At 39.7% G+C, this 21,783-nt stretch overlaps 2 protein-coding genes across 4 annotated transcripts; both read left to right on the forward strand.

Moving 5' to 3' along the window:
- The first annotated feature begins 490 nt into the window (after positions 1 to 490).
- Positions 491 to 12,305, forward strand: LOC147319275 (uncharacterized). 3 transcript variants are annotated; one of them, XM_086311753.1, is made up of 7 exons: positions 491 to 1,607; positions 2,636 to 5,414; positions 5,512 to 5,707; positions 5,986 to 6,084; positions 6,187 to 6,433; positions 6,534 to 6,650; positions 11,606 to 12,305. In XM_086311753.1, exons 2-7 carry the CDS (start codon positions 2,992 to 2,994, stop codon positions 11,767 to 11,769), a joined length of 3,246 nt encoding a protein of 1,081 aa, XP_086167879.1. In that variant the 5' UTR covers positions 491 to 1,607; positions 2,636 to 2,991; the 3' UTR covers positions 11,770 to 12,305. The 3 variants fall into 3 exon arrangements, with proteins under 3 accessions (XP_086167879.1, XP_086167880.1, XP_086167877.1); XM_086311754.1 differs by having other exon boundaries at positions 491 to 737; XM_086311751.1 differs by having other exon boundaries at positions 491 to 5,414.
- Positions 12,306 to 13,380: 1,075 nt separating this feature from the next.
- Positions 13,381 to 20,149, forward strand: aqp10a (aquaporin 10a). The gene is made up of 6 exons (XM_086311756.1): positions 13,381 to 13,563; positions 15,168 to 15,294; positions 15,671 to 15,808; positions 15,891 to 16,009; positions 16,088 to 16,305; positions 17,917 to 20,149. The coding sequence occupies exons 1-6, from the start codon at positions 13,480 to 13,482 to the stop codon at positions 18,080 to 18,082; spliced, it is 852 nt and encodes a 283-aa protein (XP_086167882.1). The 5' UTR covers positions 13,381 to 13,479; the 3' UTR covers positions 18,083 to 20,149.
- The last annotated feature ends 1,634 nt before the right edge of the window (positions 20,150 to 21,783 follow it).

The raw sequence follows: 21,783 nt of genomic DNA on the forward strand, positions 1-21,783 counted from the left end.
TTTTCTCTGTCCTCTCCTGTTTGAAAAAATACCCTCTTCTTTGTTACCTTCATTATTTCTTCACTAAAATTTACTCTTTTGAAAGGAACTCAATATCAGACAAATCATAAAAATAAAAATAAAAACTGAAATGCTTTGTCAATTCAAGTCATCTCCATCTCCAGCTTTCAGCTTCTAGATTTTTCTCCTTCTTCATATTACATTTCTATCTTCCCTGACTCTAAACGTCATATGCCCTACTTAAAATACACTGTCCTTTCCCACAATGCTTCTGCAACACACAGTCTGTCAGTCCTACACCCTAAAGAATGAATTTCAAGCACTAGTGTGTGCCTGTGTGAGCTGAACTGTTATTTGCATCCATCCTGCAGAGACAGTGGGTGCTATTCTTCTGTGTGGAACAAGGGTGGGTGTCTGTGCAGTTGCATGGGGCTATTTACCCCTACTCACACACTTATCTTTGTCCTGAGAGGCACTATGCAAACTACCAGCCCTCTGTCCGGAAGGCTGGTAATTGATTGGATCATTATGGTCCTAATTCTTATCCCAGGGTCTGTGTATGTAAGTTATTTATTTCAGCAGGCACACATAAACATCAAGACTTCTCTTATTTAGTTGTGCAGCAAGCTAGCGTGGTAACCACAGTTTCCTCTGTCTCAACGGAAGACAAGTAACAGTCACAGGTGCATGCAAAAAGGCGGCAGTAAGTAGATAGCCTCTTCATGAAAAACAAAACTGTAAGTAGCTGCATTTTTTAAAATTATTTTATCCATTTATGTGTGCTTCCCTTTGTTTTAAAATTTGTAATAAAAAGGCTTTTTGTTCCCACAAACAGCTTGTTCAGTGAGAACAAAAATGATCAGCAATCGCAGATATTTTTCCCTTTAGTCAGCATTACAAACCCACTGACTCTCACCAAGTGTGTGTGTGTGGAGTGAAGCTCTGTTTTGTTGAACAGTTGACATATGAGATGTGTTCTTATGGCAATATTTATCCCTGCTAGTATTCCTGGCTCTTTGTAATCTCTGGACCCAATTAAAGGTGCTCTGTTATTATGTATTTTGATACCTGCTCAGCCCAGATGATTGGACCCGGGTTTGCCTGAGGTGGGGTGACATTACGGGCCTTGTTTTAGGAAATGTCATGCTTGTACCGTTTCACACAATATCGAAATTGTATCTTATCTCCCTGAAGCTATAAAAGATGTTCATATCAAATGATTAGTGGGGTGTGTGTTTAAACGTGGGTAAACGTGTGTGTGTGCATTCCCTATCGAGGCGTTTGAAGGGTGACACATTGAACCTCAGTCAGGAATGTTACCCTGTGAGAGTAAGGAAAAGAGGGAGAGAACAACAATAGGAGGGGGAGGAGAGAGAAAGACAGAGAGACACAGGGAGGAAGAAAAGGAGAGAGGACAAACCAGTGTGGCAGGTTTGCGTCACTGTACACACTCTATCATGCAAAGCTGATGTAAAGAGAAGCAGACAAAGAGTGAGAGAAGGGCAGTCAGGAGCGAGGAGCTGATGTCATTACATGGCAATGTCTTCATTACGAATCCGAGTTAACACAATGACCCAGGACGAGTACAGAAAACACACTTAAAGGAGGTAAGATACCTTTTTTGTGAATATAGGAGCGGACTTTTAGTTGGCTAATTTGTAACTGTGTAATTGAGTAAATGTGTGTATTTTCATTTGATGTGAGGGTGCAATTGTTTCCTTCTTGCGATTCAAAGGGGAGTTTAAAGTGAATGACTATGTGTTGCCCTGCTTACGCAGATGGGGCAAAATATAACAGGTGTTTCTGTAAACTGACTCTCAGGCTCATCTGCACTGGAAAGCACCTCCAGTGACTGTCTGGAAGTGCCATGCTTTAGCCTAAACTAAACAAAGCACTGCATACTGTAAATCTACTCTTATGATATATAATTACAGGAAACCATCAGCTTGCAGAATTTATCCTTAATGACATTATGAATGATTAGATCTTCATTCAGACTTGATTAGCGATTAAAGATGGTTATCATTGTTTTCATTGGCTGTACACACAGATAACCATGATGAGTCATTACCCCTCAGTGATGTTATCTGCAGGCTGTATTTAAATCAAAGTAAATCTGTGCTCTTATGACCGTTTGATTTGAACAAGCTGCTGTCTCTCTTTGACCACGAGACTGATACCTGCTGCAGAGATTGGCACTTGATACATTGCTTTTGCTGAATGGATTGCTGTTAGGTGAGTTTTACCAGTTTTTGGTTCAGGTTTAGCTGATGCTGACAGGTAACTTCAAGTATGTTGCCTATGTAAACATGGTGTCTCATACGTGTGTACAGCAGAGAACACTATCTGAGTCATACTGTTCGGTGAGTCAGGGAGAGGACAGCAAGAACATGTTGCAAAGTGAGCTTGGTGGCAGAGGTTTTTAAGTGAGTTGTTGTTTAGTTTTGATCTAATTTCTTAACATTTGTTAATACTTTCTACCCGAATCAGTCTCCACATTTTATGTTTCCTGTCCTATAACACTGTGAGATATTGTTGACCATTCCAAGTGGCCAAAGTGACCACAATCCACATCTCTACATTCCAGTCCAATCCATTCTGAGAATAAAATTTTGTGCATTTTTATGCTTGGCAGGCAATGGGAGCTGTTCAGTGAGGTCGAGCTGGGGAACTGGAGTCTCCTGTGGTCAAAACAAGAAGAAGAGCCAGTGGAGTCACCACTTCCAGGCCGCAAACCAGAGCACAATTAGGAATATCAAACTACTGCACTGAGGATGTCTGTCTGTGGAAGAATCTAATGAGAGGATTGTAACTGTGACACTATTTGTTTTTTACACGCCCAAAACGCGAGCCTCCTAGATGAACCACTTCCAGAGTGCAATCTAAAAGACAGTCGCTTGGACTCCCAGAAAATATCTAGTTCACTCTTCCGCTCTTTTTTTGGGATCTGGCATTTGACAGGAGGTCATTAACTTTGTTTACTCTCAGACAATGGACTCGTCTCTGCTGCCCGCTTCACAGAATGAGTATGGCAAGCAGAGGACAGGGGTGAAATTCACCGTCCGCTCAGCTAACTCTCCCACATACAGTCTCTCTCGCAGCTCAGGTGTCAGGAAACGGGAGGGCATAGGAGAAGTTGCAGAAAGAGAACGATATAGGAAACACACCAACACAAACGGTACAAATAAGGATGACGACACAGTCACTGGATGTGAAACCAGGACTAGGAGTGGCAGCAGTGTCAGCACAAACAGAACGATCCCAGAGTTTGGCACTGACAGAAGAGAAAACCCTGCATTTGAAAGCCAGGGAAGATCGGCGTGGAGGGGATCCAACCTTACAAGCAGAAGTAAGAGTTTAGATTTCGAAACAGGCGCTAGAAAACCTGATCCCAATACCATAGCTGACTTTTCTCAGCTGTCCAACAACAATAAGGGGGACACCAGTAAATATGCTGGAGCTTTGGAGGGAAGGAGGACACAAATTGAAGGCAGCGTCATGGACAGGATTTCATCACTACCGGCCTTTAATTCTGTAGGTGTAAGTAATCTTCAAGAGAGAAGCGAGCTTTTGGAAAGGGGCAGTAGGGGTAAGACTCTCCCTACCAGGTTAAGATCCCTGTCTGGATCTAACTATAGTTACACAGAGACATCTGCTTCATTGGGGCCCAAAAGTGGCCAAAGTATAATGGAGCGGATAGAGAAACTCTTTGGACCTACTGGTTTTGGTAAAACGGATGACTACAAAAATAGGGATTCCTCTAATAACTCTGAATCATCAACAGAATCCCTCATTTCACAGCAGCAAAAGCCTCATGAGAAGACAGCAGGGGGCACCTTCCCTATGAGTTTCTTCTCGAAGGACAGCAATAGTGCAGTGAAAAGTGGACTTTCACTCTGGACACAAAAAGATGCCAATGCCTCAGGGTTTGAGACTTCATTTTCATCTGGGGCAAGCATAAGAGATAGCTCACCAGGAGGGTGGATGCAGGGAAGGTATTCAGAGGAAAGTGGAGTTAATTGGGGCAAGGGTTTTATGGAAACAGGTACAAGGTCCCTGGATAGAGCCAGGAGTAGGTCCAGTATAGCTGCACAGATTAGATCTGCAAGGGCAAACGCACAGCCAAAAACTTTGTTAGAAGAGACACCAGATTCTTTCAGAGAGTCATCTGAATTCAGAGACAAAAGCAAAGACGATAGCTCTGCAAACAACGGAGAGGAAAACAGAAAAACTAATGTAATAAGTGGGATGTTGAGAGACAGGACTAGAAGTGTTGATGGACCAGATCAAATAACGGAATTGAAGGGTGGCAATGCTTATGAGGATGTATTTGAGACGAATCCACAGAAAACCAATGTGAAAACAGCAGAGAGAAAGAAGGCTCTGTCTGTCTCCTCAGCAGCCAGTGTTAGAAAGAAGATCAACCAGTTTGAGGCTCTGACACAGCGAACTCAGAGTTTTGCAACAGGCCAAGTCCAAATACCCAGACGTACCTTTTCTGTACCAGCACAAGCCAGCAGGGGACATGAAGGAGTGAAGAAGAGCGGGTCTGCAAAAGAAATAAATGAGCTAAGGAAAAAGTGGGCAGGACTCCAAGAAGAAGGGGAGGCACAAGATAAAAGTGAAGACAAAATGATGGGAACAGTAAACAAGGTTTGGCCTGACAGAAATTTATCAGTGGATGAAATTGGACTAAGAATAAAGAAGGAACAGACAGGACTAAATGACTTGGATCAGAAAAGAAAAATAGACTCTACTGACGATTTAAAATTTTCCAGACTCAAGACTACCCAAGAAATGCCTCACGAAAGTGACAGAGCTGTAAGTGGAAAGCTTGGCACAGATGAGATAGAGTTCTCCAAAGCCTCAAGCCCTGAAGAGGCAAGTGAGAGAGACGTGACAGGCAGCAGTACACCAACCCCACTACCACCCTGTGACCCTTCACACAAGGAAAGGTCACACTCTGATATTACTTCACCAGTTAGTGATGATGAACAGACTCCAACAAACAGCCCTAGCTATTTACTGACTACTTCACCTGTGGCACAGCTGGGGGATGTCACTCCCACTGCCGACAGTGACAACAAAAGCCCTCCCGTCTTCACATGTCCAGCAAAAGATCCAGACTCTTCTCCTCGTGCCCTTCCCACATCTTCTAACAACAACCTTCAAGATGTCATCTCCCCAGACATCCAAACAACACCCCAGAAAGGCAAGAAACGGTTATTGGACCTGAATGCTTGGATAGCTGGTTTGAACCCAGATTTGAAAGTCTTTAGTGATGATGAGGATGTTGATGATGATGAAAGCACCCAAAAAGATGATGATTCAAACTATGATTCAGACTCAGGGGAGTCCTCAGTTACCATCACCAGCAATATGAGTCAGTCAGATCGCAGGAGCTTCTCTGTCACGTGCGTACCGTGCTTGTTTATTTCTGGTTTAATGGAGTTGCTCATTGAAGCAGATAATTAGTTTTACCCCTAAAACATTTTATTTTCCTTCTTGTAGTCTTTCGGACCTGTGTAACTTTGCTGGAGCTGACTACGATTCAGAGAATGACAGCGATGACTGGCAGTCAACAAACCGGCGTACCGCTTCAATGAGCTCAGATATGTCAGCGTTTTCCTGTGTGTCTGTGATGCCCGCTGAGGAGCTCGACAAGCTTGTAGAGGAAGTGAGGAACCTGGGGGACGATGCCCTGCAGGTAAAAACAGCATGAAGTTAAAACCTTTCGAATGGTTTTAATGATCAGTTGTTTGATATTTTTGCGGCTGTGGTTGCGGTGGTCAGTTCACTGGTCCAGTAACCTCCATCTAGATAAGGCTTTCCCTAGGCACTTTACATGTAATGTTAATATTGCTACAGCTGTTGCAGCTGACCAGGTCATGTACCGACTGAATTGAGTTTAAAAAAGGACAAAAAATGTTCAACTCTGAGCACCTGAACATTTTGTGTATTTTGACATCCTTTTGTTTCCCTCAGGACTATGATGATGTGCAGGTAGTGGTTCTCCATAAAGATGTGGGAGTTGGACTAGGCTTCAGTTTGGCAGGAGGCGTGGACCAAAACAAGCCCATCACTGTGAGAAAATTCTACTTCCTGCTTCGACTTGGCAAATATTCAAATGTGTGTCTGCAGTATTTTTATGTTTTTTCTTCTTCTTTTCTTTTGTCCTCTGCTCAGGTTCACAAAGTATTTCACTCAGGTGTTGCAGCCAAGCAAGGCTCTATAAAGGAAGGTGACCAGGTTTTATCCATCAATGGCACAGCACTATCTGGGAGTGCCCACTGGGAAGCCTTGAGGGTTTTAAGAAGGGCAAAGGCAAAGGATATGGTAGTTGTGGTGGTGAGGAGGGGGGACATCATAGACAGCTCTAAGAAAGGAGAAGAGGGAAATAGTCGGGGACAAACACCGGAACAGTATGAGACAGGTCAGTATTAGAGGTAATGCTCTAACAAAGATCTGATAATGACGTTCCTAATCTTGAACTGAAAATGAGATACTTTATTTGTGTTTTCCCCTCCTCTTAGGTCAAACAGTGTCTGTGCAACTGCAGAAAAACAGCCGGGATCTGGGCTTCAGTCTGGAGGGAGGTGAAGGCTCAAGTCTGGGGAACAGACCACTCACCGTCCAGAAAATCTTCCAAGGTAAAAACCAAACTTCTGCCCAAAGTCATGCATGAAACTCTGCCCCAAGTCATGCATGTTAGGGTTATTGGCCTTCAAAAATTGATCATAGGTAATGATAGTTATCACTGTGTGTTAGACTGACTGGCAACCTGTGCAGGGTCTACCCCATCTCTTGCCTTGTGACAGGAGGGAGAAGGTCCAACTCCAGCAGAAGAAAAGCACTCGCAATAGAGCATGACCATATATAGGGTTATATTGTTACACAATTTGACTGTTAAAACTTTGGCTGTTCATATTAGAATTAACTAACTAATTTACTGAATTGTCATGTATTTTGTATTTAAAGTCAAAATAATATTTTTTTTTTTACATTAGTGTAAGAAATGCAGTATTTCCTCTTGACATGAGTTGTAGAATAAATACAACAAATGAAAACAATACAGAAATACCTTAAAGTTATACAGTAAATGGCCTGTATTTATATAGCGCTTTACTAGTCCCTAAAGCGCTTTACACATCCAGTCATTCACCCATTCATTCACACACTGGTGATGGCAAGCTACATTGTAGCCACAGCTGCCCTGGGGCGCACTGACAGAGGCGAGGCTGCCAAACACTGGCGCCGCTGGGCCCTCTGACCACCTACAATGGGTGAAGTGTCTTGTCCAAGGACACAACGACCGAGACTGTCCAAGCCGGGCTCGAACCGGCAACCTTCCGATTACAAGGCGAACGCCCAACTCTTGAGCCACTTGAGTCTTGAGTCACTCTTGGTGATCTGATGTGGAGCATTATTTCTTCATAACTAAAGAAAACAGCATCATAAAGAACCATCTAAGATTCAGTCCTAAATATTATATGTTTACTATATGAACTTTTATGGCAGCATAAAGTTAAAATTTGACATTAATGTAGATTTTCGGCTATTTATTTAATTCAATTCGTTTTTATTTATATAACTACGGTGGCCCCTAGAGACAAAGCACGTACAAACTCCAAAACACGTACAAACTCCAAAACACATGCAAATTCCAAAACACATGCAAACTAAAAAACACTTGCAAACTAAAAAACACATGCAAACTCCAAAACACGTACAAACTCCAAAACGCTTGCAAAATCCAAAACACTTGCAAACTAAAAAACACTTGCAAACTAAAAAACACATGCAAACTAAAAAACACGTACAAACTCCAAAACACGTACAAACTCCAAAACGCTTGCAAAATCCAAAACACTTGCAAACTAAAAAACACTTGCAAACTAAAAAACACATGCAAACTAAAAAACACATGCAAACTCCAAAACACGTACAAACTCCAAAACGCTTGCAAAATCCAAAACACTTGCAAACTAAAAAACACATGCAAACTAAAAAACACATGCAAACTCCAAAACACGTACAAACTCCAAAACGCTTGCAAAATCCAAAACACTTGCAAACTAAAAAACACATGCAAACTCCAAAACACGCACAAACTCCAAAACACATGCAAATTCCAAAACACATGCAAATTCCAAAACACAACGGAAGTGCTCCAGGACACTAGGGGCAGTGTTGAGCTCTATTTGCAAAATAAACGGCAAGTTTGTCTGTATGGGATGGTCTAGTCTCTGTCGCGCTTCCCAGGTTGCCTAGCAACCATGATACTAACCGCTGGAAACGTGTCATACAACTTGGTTTGACAGAAATGAGGGAGAATATATTTTGTTCATTTGTTTGTTTGTTTCTACAAGAGCTTTGTGTGATTTGATAAGTATCTGAGGCTGAGACCACAGGACAGTAAAACGTGATTTTTGGGCTTCATTTCTGTACTGAACAGTCATTTCAAGATTAGCTGATGTTGTTCATGAGACTAAAGTCATATCACTTTGGTAATGTAAATATAATATGGCCAATATTATAGTTATTATATTAATCATTATTAGCTATTACAGCAGTGAACATGAACTCTGTGTCAAATACTGAGCTTCAGTACAGATTCAAGTTGCAGTTATTTATATGTCTTATCACCTTAAATCTTCACTCAAAGACAAGTATCTTTGACAGTGTATATATAGGTGTATCATATATAAGAGACAAATGTTGTTACTTCAGTATGTTGGCATTACTAAATTTGGCTCATTGCTTACATCTATTTATAAAAAGAAAATGTACAAGCTGTGATAACTGTTTCTGATAGAATGAAGAGTAGACTGATATATGAAATATTCCTTTATTGGGTGAGAAAATCAGACCATGTCATAACTGCTTTAAGTCATAAAGAATAGATATCAGAGCCTTAAACAGGCTGACTTCTGCTAAATGGGTCAAACTGGGCAGAAAGTATACAAACACATAACATCCTTATAAAATATGATGTAACACTATAGATCAACTTAGCTCAGAATATATAAAGCATATAAACAATTACAGCAAAATGATGCAACAAACACAGCAGTGCTACTAATCCAAAATACTCAAAGCTTCATAGAACTGAAACAAACATTTATTTTTAGCTCCATTCTGCTGCTGATACAGACTTTAGGTTTCTGAACATTAAACTTGTTGCTGCCTTTCATAGTGTGTAACTTGAAGGCCCTGAGTACTTTCTCCCACACTGAAAACACTGGGATGATCACATTATTTGAACATTACCTAATAAGACTGATTCAGCACAGACAGTTATGTTAAACTTTCCTAGCAGTCCTTCACAAACAGGGAACAGTCTGTCTATTCTCTCCATCTGTCAGCTGCTGCTGGCTCTTCCTCCTCCTCTTCCTCACACACTGTTGAGTTTGTCCTGGTGGATCATCAGGGGTGCAAAGCCTCACAGATGATGTGCAGCAGTGGGTCCCTCAGTCTGTCCTCACTCTGGACACTTGCAGTTGTCACACATGGAAATCAAATGTGTGATAAGCTGCAGGATTCAAACACAAGTGTAACTTATAAACACATGCTCATACTTTTATTCCACAATCAGAGAGAAAGAAACAGAGAGAGTGCAGGACAGACAGACAGGTGACAGTCTCAGGTGTATACCTGCTACAAAACAGCACAAAAGAAGGAGGATTTAGTTTGTGTTATTACGAAACAAGAAGAGTTCCCAGATGGTGCAGTGGACACATGTGTGACTGCTGTGATTAAAGCATCTTTCTTTCAGCTTAACGAGTGAACCGTCAGCTCGTTCAAACACACGTTAAAGTCCGTTTGGCTCGACACCACCGAACAGAGGCAGCAATATAACACAGCTAACATTAACAGTGCAGTGAATCCTGCTTGTGCTGTGATATTCAGGACTGCAAACCGAGCAGCATCACTGACTTTCAGCTTGTTGTGTTTGTGGATATATGACTGACTTTAATTATCCACAAAATCATCACAATCTCTGTAAGATTAAGGTCGACTATATATATATTTATTAAAGTAAAGGCTTTAAAACCAAGTTAATTCTGAAAGTACAGACATCGCTAATGTCAACTTTCCCGACATGTGGCCAACAATAATGGTTTAATGTTCTTCATTAAAAAAATATTTGCGCATAAATAAGTGACATAATATTCAGTACTTACTTCTGAAAGTTTACACTTCCTCCGCTCCGCTTCCACCGTTTTTTTTCGGCAAAATTATCCACACCACCACCGCACTATGAAGTCTGGGATATGTTGGGCCATGAAGGCTACACCGACCCATCCTTAAAATTCAGGGAAATTAAGGACACTTTCAGGGCCGCATTTCGGGCAGCCTTTGAATTGGGAAAGCCTTCTCTTGTCGCTGTGAGGTAATCGGCCTTAAAATGCGGCCTTTAAGGCTGCAAACCCCAAATCCGGTCATTGGTACCTCCTGGCTTGTGTAGTTACTAGGTAACAAAAGCTCAACACTGCCCCTAGCGTCCTGGAGCACTTCCGTTGTGTTTTGGAATTTGCATGTGTTTTTGAGTTTGCAAGTGTTTTTGAGTTTGCAAGTGTTTTTGAGTTTGCAAGTGTTTTGGATTTTGCAAGTGTTTTGGATTTTGCAAGCGTTTTGGAGTTTGCATGTGTTTTTTAGTTTGCAAGTGTTTTTTAGTTTGTACGTGTTTTGGAGTTTGCATGTGTTTTTTAGTTTGCAAGTGTTTTTTAGTTTGCAAGTGTTTTGGATTTTGCAAGCGTTTTGGAGTTTGTACGTGTTTTGGAGTTTGCATGTGTTTTTTAGTTTGCAAGTGTTTTGGATTTTGCAAGCGTTTTGGAGTTTGTACGTGTTTTGGAGTTTGCATGTGTTTTTTAGTTTGCAAGTGTTTTTTAGTTTGCAAGTGTTTTTTAGTTTGCAAGTGTTTTGGATTTTGCAAGCGTTTTGGAGTTTGTACGTGTTTTGGAGTTTGCATGTGTTTTTTAGTTTGCAAGTGTTTTGGATTTTGCAACCGTTTTGGAGTTTGCAAGCGTTTTGGAGTTTGCATGTGTTTTTTAGTTTGCAAGTGTTTTTTAGTTTGCAAGTGTTTTGGATTTTGCAAGCGTTTTGGAGTTTGTACGTGTTTTGGAGTTTGCATGTGTTTTTTAGTTTGCAAGTGTTTTGGATTTTGCAAGCGTTTTGGAGTTTGTACGTGTTTTGGAGTTTGCATGTGTTTTTTAGTTTGCAAGTGTTTTTTAGTTTGTATGTGTTTTGGAATTTGCATGTGTTTTGGAGTTTGTACGTGTTTTGGAGTTTGTACGTGCTTTGTCTCTAGGGGCCACCGTAATATACGGCCAAATCACAATAACACTCATCTTAAGATCCTTGTTATACATTGTAAGTTAAACATTTTACAATAATACAGAGAAACAGATAGCAGACAACCTTCTATGAGCAAGTACTTGGGGACAGCCGGAAAGAAAAACTTCCTTTTAACAGGAAGAAACCTCCAGCAGAACAGGTGTCAGGGAGAGGCAGATATCTGCCTGGTTGGAGATGATGGGAGGGAGAATGTTCCCATTCAGAGAAACCATTATTGATTACTTGTTTTCCCTCTTTCCACCCTCAGGAGGTCCTGTTGACATGGTATATCCCGGTGATGAGGTCCTAGAAGTCCAAGGGACAAGCGTGGTGGGGATGAGGCGCTTAGAAGCCTGGACTTTGATCAGAGCACTTCCTCCTGGGCCTGTGGATGTGGTGCTACGTCGCTCCCATAAGCATCCAGAAACATGAAGATTAAGGAAGCAGTTTACTCCTTGTAAGATTAAAGGGATGGACCAAAAACATAAACGCTATCTATGAGAGGCTGTATCTCCTTCAGTGGGCAAGAACTTGAAATCTGGACATGATATAGTTAAAAATGCGTTTATGTACAGGCAGTATAATAACTATAATATCCTAAAGAAAAAGAAAAATAAGCTTGGAGACCAGGTCAAGGGTGTATATTTTTCTTACATGCTCTTTTTTAACAGGATTACATCTACCTCAAGGCCTGGCAAACCTTTTTATCAGCCGAATCATTGAGTAATTGTGGCTCCTACATGCATCAAATCAACCAACATTTGTAACAGATAGATTGATCAGTTCAAAACAGATCATTTGGTACCTGTAAGTGAAAAACTATGTTGTACTATACTGTTAATAGTTAATAACTTTTCCATTGAGACTTTATATTTGTTTTTAATAAAAGCTAACAAATTGATGTTTGTTATTATTACAACCAGCAGAGGGAGTAATTCGTCTTCATTTAGATCGGGGTTAAAGGTTTCTTTCCTTTTAAACATTAATAAAAGTGAACACATGATAATACCTAATCCCTATGTGACTTTTACAGCCTTCCATCACAAAGTCAAGGTTTCTGTTTTGGAGAGATTTCTCAGATAATTTGATAAGAAAAAGTTAACACAATAATCTCTCATGGCAGTTATATGTTTTATATAGTATCAAATCCTCATCCCATGTTACTGCCTTGATCACTCTGGATATTATCAGCAGTAATACAGCAAATATTTAGCTTACATAATCTTCTGAGAGTCCAGAGTTCAGTGACACAGGTTACAGTGACATGCATCGCAGCGATGATGAGAGGGGCTTCTATCGTCAGCAATTTGTGCTTTTATTGTGGAAATCCGTGATAGACTAATTTAATAGATTTGACAATCCATTCCCAATCCTGCTAAATAACCATTTGACATATTTTGGAGACCGATTTTTCAAAACAAATAAATAAATAAAAAATATTTAGCCGTCATTTCATGCTAACTGATAATGTTCCCTTTAACGATACTTGGTTTTCTTGTATATCAACACACTTAGAAACTTGCTTTAGCTGCATGTAAACACGAAGCTTTCTTCTCCAAAAGAATATTCCTCATTACTTTACGTTCGTGCACAAAGCATATTTATATTTTTTGTTTGTTTTTGATTTGTATGGTATTTCTAAAGGTTAAAAGCCAAATTAAAGCAGTGCTTCAGTACACCTGCACAGAAGCGACTTTTATCTGCTCCCTTATTCACGTGGAGTCGCCACAGCGGGCAGCTTTATTCAACCTGAATAAAGCGACCAAATTAAGCGAAGAGTCGAGCCTCGAGGAGCTTTCCTTTGTTAGGGAAATGCATAAAACACTATTCTCACACACACACTTTGTCATAAAACTATCTCGGCGGCTTCTTCCGAGTAGTCAACAGGTATCTGTATTAAGTAATATCTCTTGGCTTTATGGTGTCTGTTTATGTATCAGTCTTTAGCTGGGCCAATCACGCTCACTGCGCTGGCCAATCGTGAGGTGAGACGACCGAGTAAACGAGTAGTGTTTGTCCAGCTGTGAATAGAGAGCAGTAGGTAGAGGGTAGGGGGGCGGTGGGATACAGTGACAGAAGCACTCAGTTGCCACTGTGCTCAGCGGGGTGAGATAAGTGGAGGCCTTTCATTTCACTCCGGCTATGTTGAAGCTACGCGCAATGAGGGTGAGGTGTCCCCTCGTGCGAGAGTGCATGGCCGAATTTTTGGGAACTTTCGTCTTAATGGTGAGTGACTTTGAGTTGGATTGTAATTTTCAAAATCAATCAAACGGGTTTTTAAAAAAAAAAAAAAAAATCAAAGCTGGAAAACAGTTTAGAGAAAGAGGAGTTGAAATGTGTATATGCATATCCCAAACCCTGGACAATTATCCTTTAATTTTTCAGGTTTATTATTTTTTAATTTTCTAAATTTATGCATAAAACGTGTAAGTAGCTTGAGTTTGATTTCATACCCTCACATTGACTGAATGTTTACGGAATCAAACAGCTCTCGAAAAAAAAATGAAACTACATAATAGCATCAGATTAAAATTGTTTTTCCCACTGTATCGGATGATTTGGGTTATTTTGCAGGCACAGGACCTGAACACCTACAGTCATTGAGTAGATCACAAGGTCCTGTGTATACCAAAGTATTCTAGAGTCAAATGTGAGGCCACCTGCTCAACAGTTCAAGCAAAAGGGCAATGATCCCAGCACAGCAGCAAATCTACAGCAGAATGACTGAAAATCAAAATGATCAACATGCTGCAATTTCAAGTCAAAGTGCAGACCTCAAGCTGTTGCGAGACCTTAAGAGAGCTGTGCATAAAAAAATACCCACAATGAGCTGAAGCAATATTTTAAAGGCTGGGGGAAAAAATCCTCCACAATGATGTGGGAGACTCATAAACTGATGACTAATAGTCATGGAAAATTATTACTTCAAGTTATTGCTGATAAAGCTGGCTCACAAGCTACTGAAAGACTGGGAGCTTTCAGTTTTAAACAGTACTGCAGAACCTGTTTTGTGAAAACTTGTCACATGACTTTACATCTATCACTAAAACTAAGGCTGAAGCCAGGTGAAGGTAATTTTCTTAAAAATAAAATAAAAAATTGCTTCCTAGAATGGGATTTATAAGGTGTTCTCAGTCTTATCTCTCTCAAGCATGTTTGTTTTCTGTAGGAATCAAAGTCAGCTCTGCAAGACATAAATGAACTAATCTGAAAAATGCAGGCGTATGAAGTTAGATACATAAATTGATGTAATGCATTTAAAGAAAGCACAATCCATATGAGTTGAAATTGAAACCCTTAATTGTGCCACATGTCTAAAACAGTTTTCACCTGACTGCAGAATCTCTACTGAGATTTTATTGGGAACTTTGCTTGGAGTTAGAACAGATTACAATAATTTATGCTTGTATATCAAATATTAAAAAGATTAAAATGAAGAAAAAGATCAAAAAAATATTAAAAAGAAGTTATATTTGCAGCTTACGTAATTTTCTACATAAATCTTCTCATCTGTGGTGAGATCACAATGTAACAGCCATACTGTCCCTTACATGGTCATTCAGATAACACGGGTCATTACAAAGTCTAAAGAGGAGGGCATTAAATTACACTTTAACAAGAACAAATTTGTCTCTGTTTATCAATTAGTTAGTCAAGAAAGATATACTGAAATTTGCTCATGTGCTTTCCTCTACGTCTATTTAAGTTAGTTTTGATGTCGGGATTTTTAGCTGTGGAAAATCTCGTTTCTTTGTTCACCTGAGTTTTGCAGTAACTTCTGACTTCTCATGCACCTTCCACCTTCTCTGTCCTCTTTATCTGCAACAAAGCTCTTTGGCTGTGCTGCTGCTGCACAAGTAAAAACCAGCAATGAGACTAAAGGCCAGTTTCTATCTGGCAACATGGCCTTCTCTGTGGGAGTTATGTCAGCCATGTATCTCACCAAGGGCATCTCAGGTAAAAATTAAAAGATATCCATAATGGGCACTAACATTTCCTTTTTTTTTTTTTACATAGTATTACATTTAAACTCATTACAATATGCTCTGCACAGTCTAAAATCCCTCAGGTAATTATGACTTTTATTGCAGTTATTAAATGAGTACACAAAATTTATCACCAGAGCTCTTTACAAATAAGATAATAGATAATAATAAATTATCTACTTTCTTTTGCAAAGTGTTTGCTTTGGCTCATACCTATGACAATCCACTGTTATATGATAACACAGATAATCAGAGACACGATCACCTGCCAGTGTGTCTAATTACCTTCATTTTTAACTTTCACCTTCCTGTATCCTTCTCCAAATATGTACCCTACATCCCTGCAGGTGCCCATCTGAACCCAGCGGTGACCCTGAGTTTCTGTGTTTTGGGGAAGGTGTCCTGGTCGAGGCTCGTGCCCTATTCCCTCTCCCAGGTGGTGGGGGCTTTCGTGGCGTCGGGGGTTGTCTATCTCGTCTACTATGGTTTGTCTTTTTAATTTTTGTGACATATAAATAAAAAAATTAGTTTGTTTTGTTTCCTGCAACACCTCTGTTTTGGTCGCAGATGCCTTAATGACTTTTAGTGGAGGAGTGTTGACTGTGTACGGCAGGAATGAGACTGCCTCAATATTTGCCACATACCCCTCTGACTACCTTTCTGTGGGCAGAAGTTTCTTTGACCAAGTGAGTATAATTATTAACAGGATTGGATCTTTTAGCAGCTGCTCCCGTACCCAACGTAATGAGTTGACATTTCATTAGGTAGTGGGCACCGGCATGTTGCTGTTGTGTATCCTGGGTTTGGAGGAAAAGAGGAACACCCCGGCTCCCTCTGAGCTGGTTCCTGTTGTAGTGGCAGCTGTCGTTCTGGGGATCTCCATTTCAATGTCGGCTAACTGTGGTGCTGCCATAAATCCTGCTCGGGACCTGGGGCCTCGCCTCTTTACCCTAGCTGCAGGCTGGGGGACTGAGGTCTTCACGTAAGTATCTTATCTGCTTAAGTTATTGGTTTTATTGAAACTTTGTTTATGTCTTAATTTCACAAAAGTATGTCAAAGATTGTTGGACAATGGAAGGGTTATCCTGAGGGTTTTTCCATGAAAAAGCTGTTTTCTCTTTATAATCTTATGATCATCTGAGACGTGTGGTTCCACAAATGCTCAGTGCACAGTGTCTTAAACACTTAAAGCTGCGTTATAACACTATGGGCAGAAAAACAGCAAAACAGGCCAAGAGAAACACAAATTTAACACAAGATCAACATGTAAGGCTTTTATTAAATAGACAAAGAGGAATTCATCTCATCTGAGTTGAGTTTATAGCTTCTTGATTAATTATTATCAGGCCTTTCAGCTTATTGTTCAGCTGTATTCGAAATAACAGATTGTTTTTGTTACTGATCGCAGTAACGCGATTACCCTTTCAAGTAACGAGTAAAGGAAGGGATTACTATTGCAAAAAAGGAATTAGATTACTGTTACTTTCCCATAAGCACGCTGCGTTACTAGACCGTGATTTTTTTTTTTTTTTTCCGAGAGTGTCTCATGACAATGATGTAAGCGCGTGCGATGTTCGTGGTAACGGACGTGTGCAGATCAATGATCAACCATGGATAATATATAGAGGGTGGAAGCACTGACATTACTTTGAGTTTGATTATGTAAAAAGTGACAAAAACATTAGCGTACGCTGTATGATGCGTGGGAAGAAAACTTCTTTTTACAGCGAAAAAAACTCTCTAAACTTCTGAGCAAGTACCCTAGCACGCTGCCACGGGAATGTGAAATTCACAGAGAAACCCCCGGATCCTCCCACTGGCATGACCGCTACGCCACCGGGCAAACCCCCGCCTGCTCCGCTCCTGCTAAACAGGTTTAAATAGATTTAAGAGCAACAGGACGACGTAGTCTTTGATTTTATTTATTTTCTGCTATGTTTTACTTGCATCTCTTTGAAAGAGTGAGTGTAAACACAAAAAATAGTTTTATTTATATGTTGGAATATGCAGAAAATAGGTTTAAATGTTAAACAAATTTCTTCAAGTCAAAGACTGTTGCATATAATTTTTTTTTGCTAGATGCAATGTGCATAAAGTTAAAAGATTAAAACAATTTTTATAAAGAGACTTTCATTTGATTACATTTTATATGATGGAGTCTGCAGAAAAAACTAGAATTGGGCTGAAAGGCCTATTGCTTTATTACTTTTTCAGGTTCCTTATCATGTTTTTTAAAAAGTAACTAATTAATTCTGAAAAGAAGTAATCATTAAAGTAACGGGATTACTTTTTTGGAGAAGTAATCCCTAATTACTTTTTCAAGTAACTTGAACAACACTGCTGATGGCTGCAGACAGATTAATCGGACCTGGTTTTCTATGGAAATGATCATGATGGAAGGTGTCGACCTACAAAACAAAAACTGCTGATCTTAGACTAAAGAGCTCTGAGTGAAGTTTGATATTTAAATATTTAATATGCTACTCTCTGGGGGTTTTTCACTGTGATAAATTCTTCTATCGAAGTAAAACCTGTTAAAAATAATGAATCTGCACTCTTTAACCGTGATGTCCTGCTGCTCTTTGTTCTGCAGATGTTACAACTACTGGTTCTGGGTACCATTGGTGGCTCCGCTTGTTGGAGGCGTTTTCGGTAGTTTGATGTATCTCATCTTTATCGACTGGCAGCTGCCTGACCCAGACCAACTTGAGAGGATTTCCACCATCAGTGAAAAACTTGCAAAAAAGGAGATGAGTTAAAGGCTGTGAATTTTTAAAGTTTAACGCTGAAACTACTTTTCTACTGTTAGAAAAAACAAAAAGGAATATCTTCTTTCAAATGATGTAGCTGTTTGCTCCTTAAACACAGCCAGCAGAGGTGTGTGTCAGTCATAAGATAAAGCTGTTTGTTTACAATGAAATGTGTGTTTAGTATAATAATCACTGTGTGTCCTTTTTTGACTTTGTAGCTGGGAAAACTGCTAGCATGTTCACCTCGTTGTAAATCAGATATAGAGGACTGTGTAGATTTAAACAGTGAAATCCATCTTAGTCCACTGGCTGGTCTATTGTACTCCCCTCTGCTGTTTTAACGCATTCACATTCTGGCATTTCAGCCTGCAAATATTTCACTTTTATAGAAAACAACACCAAAAATTCATACTTAGCTATGACTTAATATTTGTGAAAAGGTTTTACTTTTATTTTTTTTCCGTTATGTTTTATTCCCCTGTTTTATGTTTTTGTTTTTTTTTTGTTTTTTTTTTGTTTAACCCGTGTCTTGTTTCCCCTTGATGATAATTATGAATTTTATACATTAGTCTGTCAAAAGATGCATGTAGTATTTGAGGGACACTGTAGATAAGTTTTTTTTCAGTGTTTTTAGGTTTCTGTGCTCTCATAAAGGAGATATCTATCTATAGAGAGAGAGAGAGAGAGAATAAACATATATATACATTATTTTATGTAAATTGAACAAATTATTCTCATTTCAAACTACTGAGGGATCTAGGAGGACATTAGAGGAAAAAGCATGACCTTCAAGGTCTGCGTTGCTTCTCCATTTCACTTTATTCTGTTGTGTATTAATTATGCTACCTCAGTGTTTTTTGCTGATGGCATTAAAAACAACCCTCACTCCCAAGACATGTTGGGATTCTGTGCAAAATGAATAGAGTGCAATGATTTGTAAATCTTGTAATGAGTGCCACCTGGAAGTTTGCTGCTCTCTGTCGTGTGATTGGCAGAGAAGTCTTGAAAGCACACTGAGGAGGGCAAGGCAGCTCTCATCTGTGGAAGCTCCGAGACGATGGACTCGCTCTGGCATGAGTGAGTTTGTGCTACAGTAAAGGACTTTTAGAGCTGGATCAAATGATGACAAGTGTTTATTTATTTTTTAACATGTGTCTTTGGGCATTTGGGTGGTGAGATTAAGGGTTTGGTTGTTTGTTAAGATTTAAAAAATTAAACTGACGTCCGTTTCAAGTGTTTTTTTTCAAACATGTTTTGCGGAGCTCATTGAAGTGACTTGTCTTTTTAATTTTCTTTCTTTTTTGAGTTGTACTACAAAAAACTTGGATTGCTAATTGTGAAGACAAATCAACTTTTTTCTCTGACACTTGTCTTTCCCTAAATCTGCTACAGGTGACTCATATCTTTAATTCTTGGCAGGACTGAGACCCAACTTGCTTGCAGTGTATGTACCCACAGGTGAATGAATTAAACTGACTATTGGCAGCAGTGCGGTGGGATGTTTTAACTTATTTTGGAGGGTGTCGTTTTTGTTTTGTTTTTTCTTTTCTGGGGGGCGGGATCTCATCGGAGTAGATGGTTTGTTTGTTTTTTGCGGGCGTTTATTTGAAGTAAATGTCACTTTTAAAATAATTTGGTTTTAATTTAGTTCAGTGGACTCACAATAATGCTTACGACCTCATGTAACTAATTGGTTTAAATGGAAAGAGGTCAGTAACTTGAGTGATATATAAAAAGAGCATCTTGGAGAATTTCTTAGGAGCAAAGTTGGTCAGAGATTTACCAACCTGCAAAAAAATTAATTTGTGGAACAATTTCAGAATAATGCTCCACTTCAGGTTTTTATTTGTAATATCAAAAAATCCAGAGAAACCTCTGCCTGAGAGTGTGTCACAGTATGCGGCAGCACACTGTATGAATTTGCGAAGAGGACCCAAAATGCAGACATCAAGGAACGTGGACAAAACTTGAATGTTAACAGAAAGTGAGCCGTTTATTAAGGCTGGTGAAAACTACACGAAACAAAAGGTGGCGATGAAGCTAAAAAATAAACTGGGGAAACTTAAAAAAAAAAAACATTAAAAAACAAAACATAAAACCTGATGTGGATACAAAGATACCTGGAATCTGGAGCATGAAACACAATGTGGCACAAAGGACAAACAACCTGACAAAGAATGAAGAGAAACACAAAGACTAAATACCCACAAGAGTGATTAGGGGAAGTGGAAACACATGGGGAAACAGCTGACACTAGTCTGACATAACACAAAGGAAGCAAAGCTGGCTACACTGACATAGGATGCAGACCTTCAAAATAAAGCAAACAGAATGGAAAGCAGACATGACAATACAATTTCACAACATGGACAAGAAGACAAGAAACATGACAGACTAACGCAGAAGACCTAAGTGAAACATAAACTAAAGGCAACCAAAAGATAATCAGATTTACTCAACATATAAAGGGATAACTTAAGAACTCAAACTGAACACGCTGGGTCAGAGACGCAGGATCGTGACAGTGTGAAGCTCAGTACTAGATGACTGTAATCTTCAGGCCCTTTTGGGTGTGATATTTTTTTGTCATGACAATCCCTGCAGGGTCTCAGGAACACTTCCAAAAATCGCTGTCTGTGAACACAGTTCAACCTCCTGTCCACAAGTGCAGGTTACAGCTCAATAACTGCAAAGAAGCTGTCTGAACGTGATCCAGCATGTTCTTTGGGCCAAAGCTCATTTAAAGAGGACTCGGGCAAAGGGTAAAGCTGTTCTGTGATCAGCAGAGAGGGATTCTGGGATCAAACAGCCTCACACCTCTGCAGACTTTGTTCTGTAATATTTCACGCCTTGCAATGATATTAAGACATCAACTATGAGTGTTCACAAAATGTCCTTACCCATTTTTCATGCGTGCCATGTTGTCTGCACAGCCGACAGTTCAATAAACCCTGTGTTGATTACAGATTGTGGTTATGTCCTGAAACAAATGGCAGTTGCATTAGATAACTACAGAGCACTTTATGAGCCAACCTGCTTCTTTAATGAGAATTATGGCTCATTAAAGAAGCAGAAGCTCATCAGTGTTCACTGACAGTATTCTCATTAAAGGTATTGCATGACTCAGTGTCTTTCGAACCTCTATGTCCTGTGGATGTCAAATGATATAAATGGTCTAAACATACAACGTATGTTGGCGGCGACGTGGATGATGTGGATGTGCCCGCCCACTGCTGCGGCGGCTAAAGAGACACGACATACAAAAGCAACATGGACACATGGGAGACGAGAAACAGAACCATGAATACTATTAAATCAAAGCAGAGGTGTGGACTCGAGTCACATGACTTGGACTCGAGTCAGACTCGAGTCATTAATTTTATGACTTTAGACTTGACTTGAAAAAATGTTCTAAGACTTGTGACTTGACTTGGACTTTTACACCAATGACTTGGGACTTGAATTGGACTTGAACCGGTTTACTTGAAAAGACTTGATATTTTACCCCAAATATAAAATTTAACATGCATATTATATAGAGATTGAAAATGTGACGTCATTCACGGGTAGAACCGCAAAGGATTCTGGGAACCCATGGCAAGCGGTACTAGCGCATGCAGGCTTTCAATTAAAATCAGTTATACAGCGATAAAAAGAAACACAAAAATGTCAAGAAGCTGTTGTATTATTAACTGCAATAGCCGGTCGCA

Source organism: Aulonocara sp. 'chitande type north' Nkhata Bay, linkage group LG11 (genome assembly GCF_057382095.1).
Source record: "Aulonocara sp. 'chitande type north' Nkhata Bay isolate Kocher_YH1m ecotype deep benthic linkage group LG11, A_spYH_male_GT1.1, whole genome shotgun sequence".
Taxonomy (NCBI): Eukaryota; Metazoa; Chordata; class Actinopteri; order Cichliformes; family Cichlidae; genus Aulonocara; species Aulonocara sp. 'chitande type north' Nkhata Bay.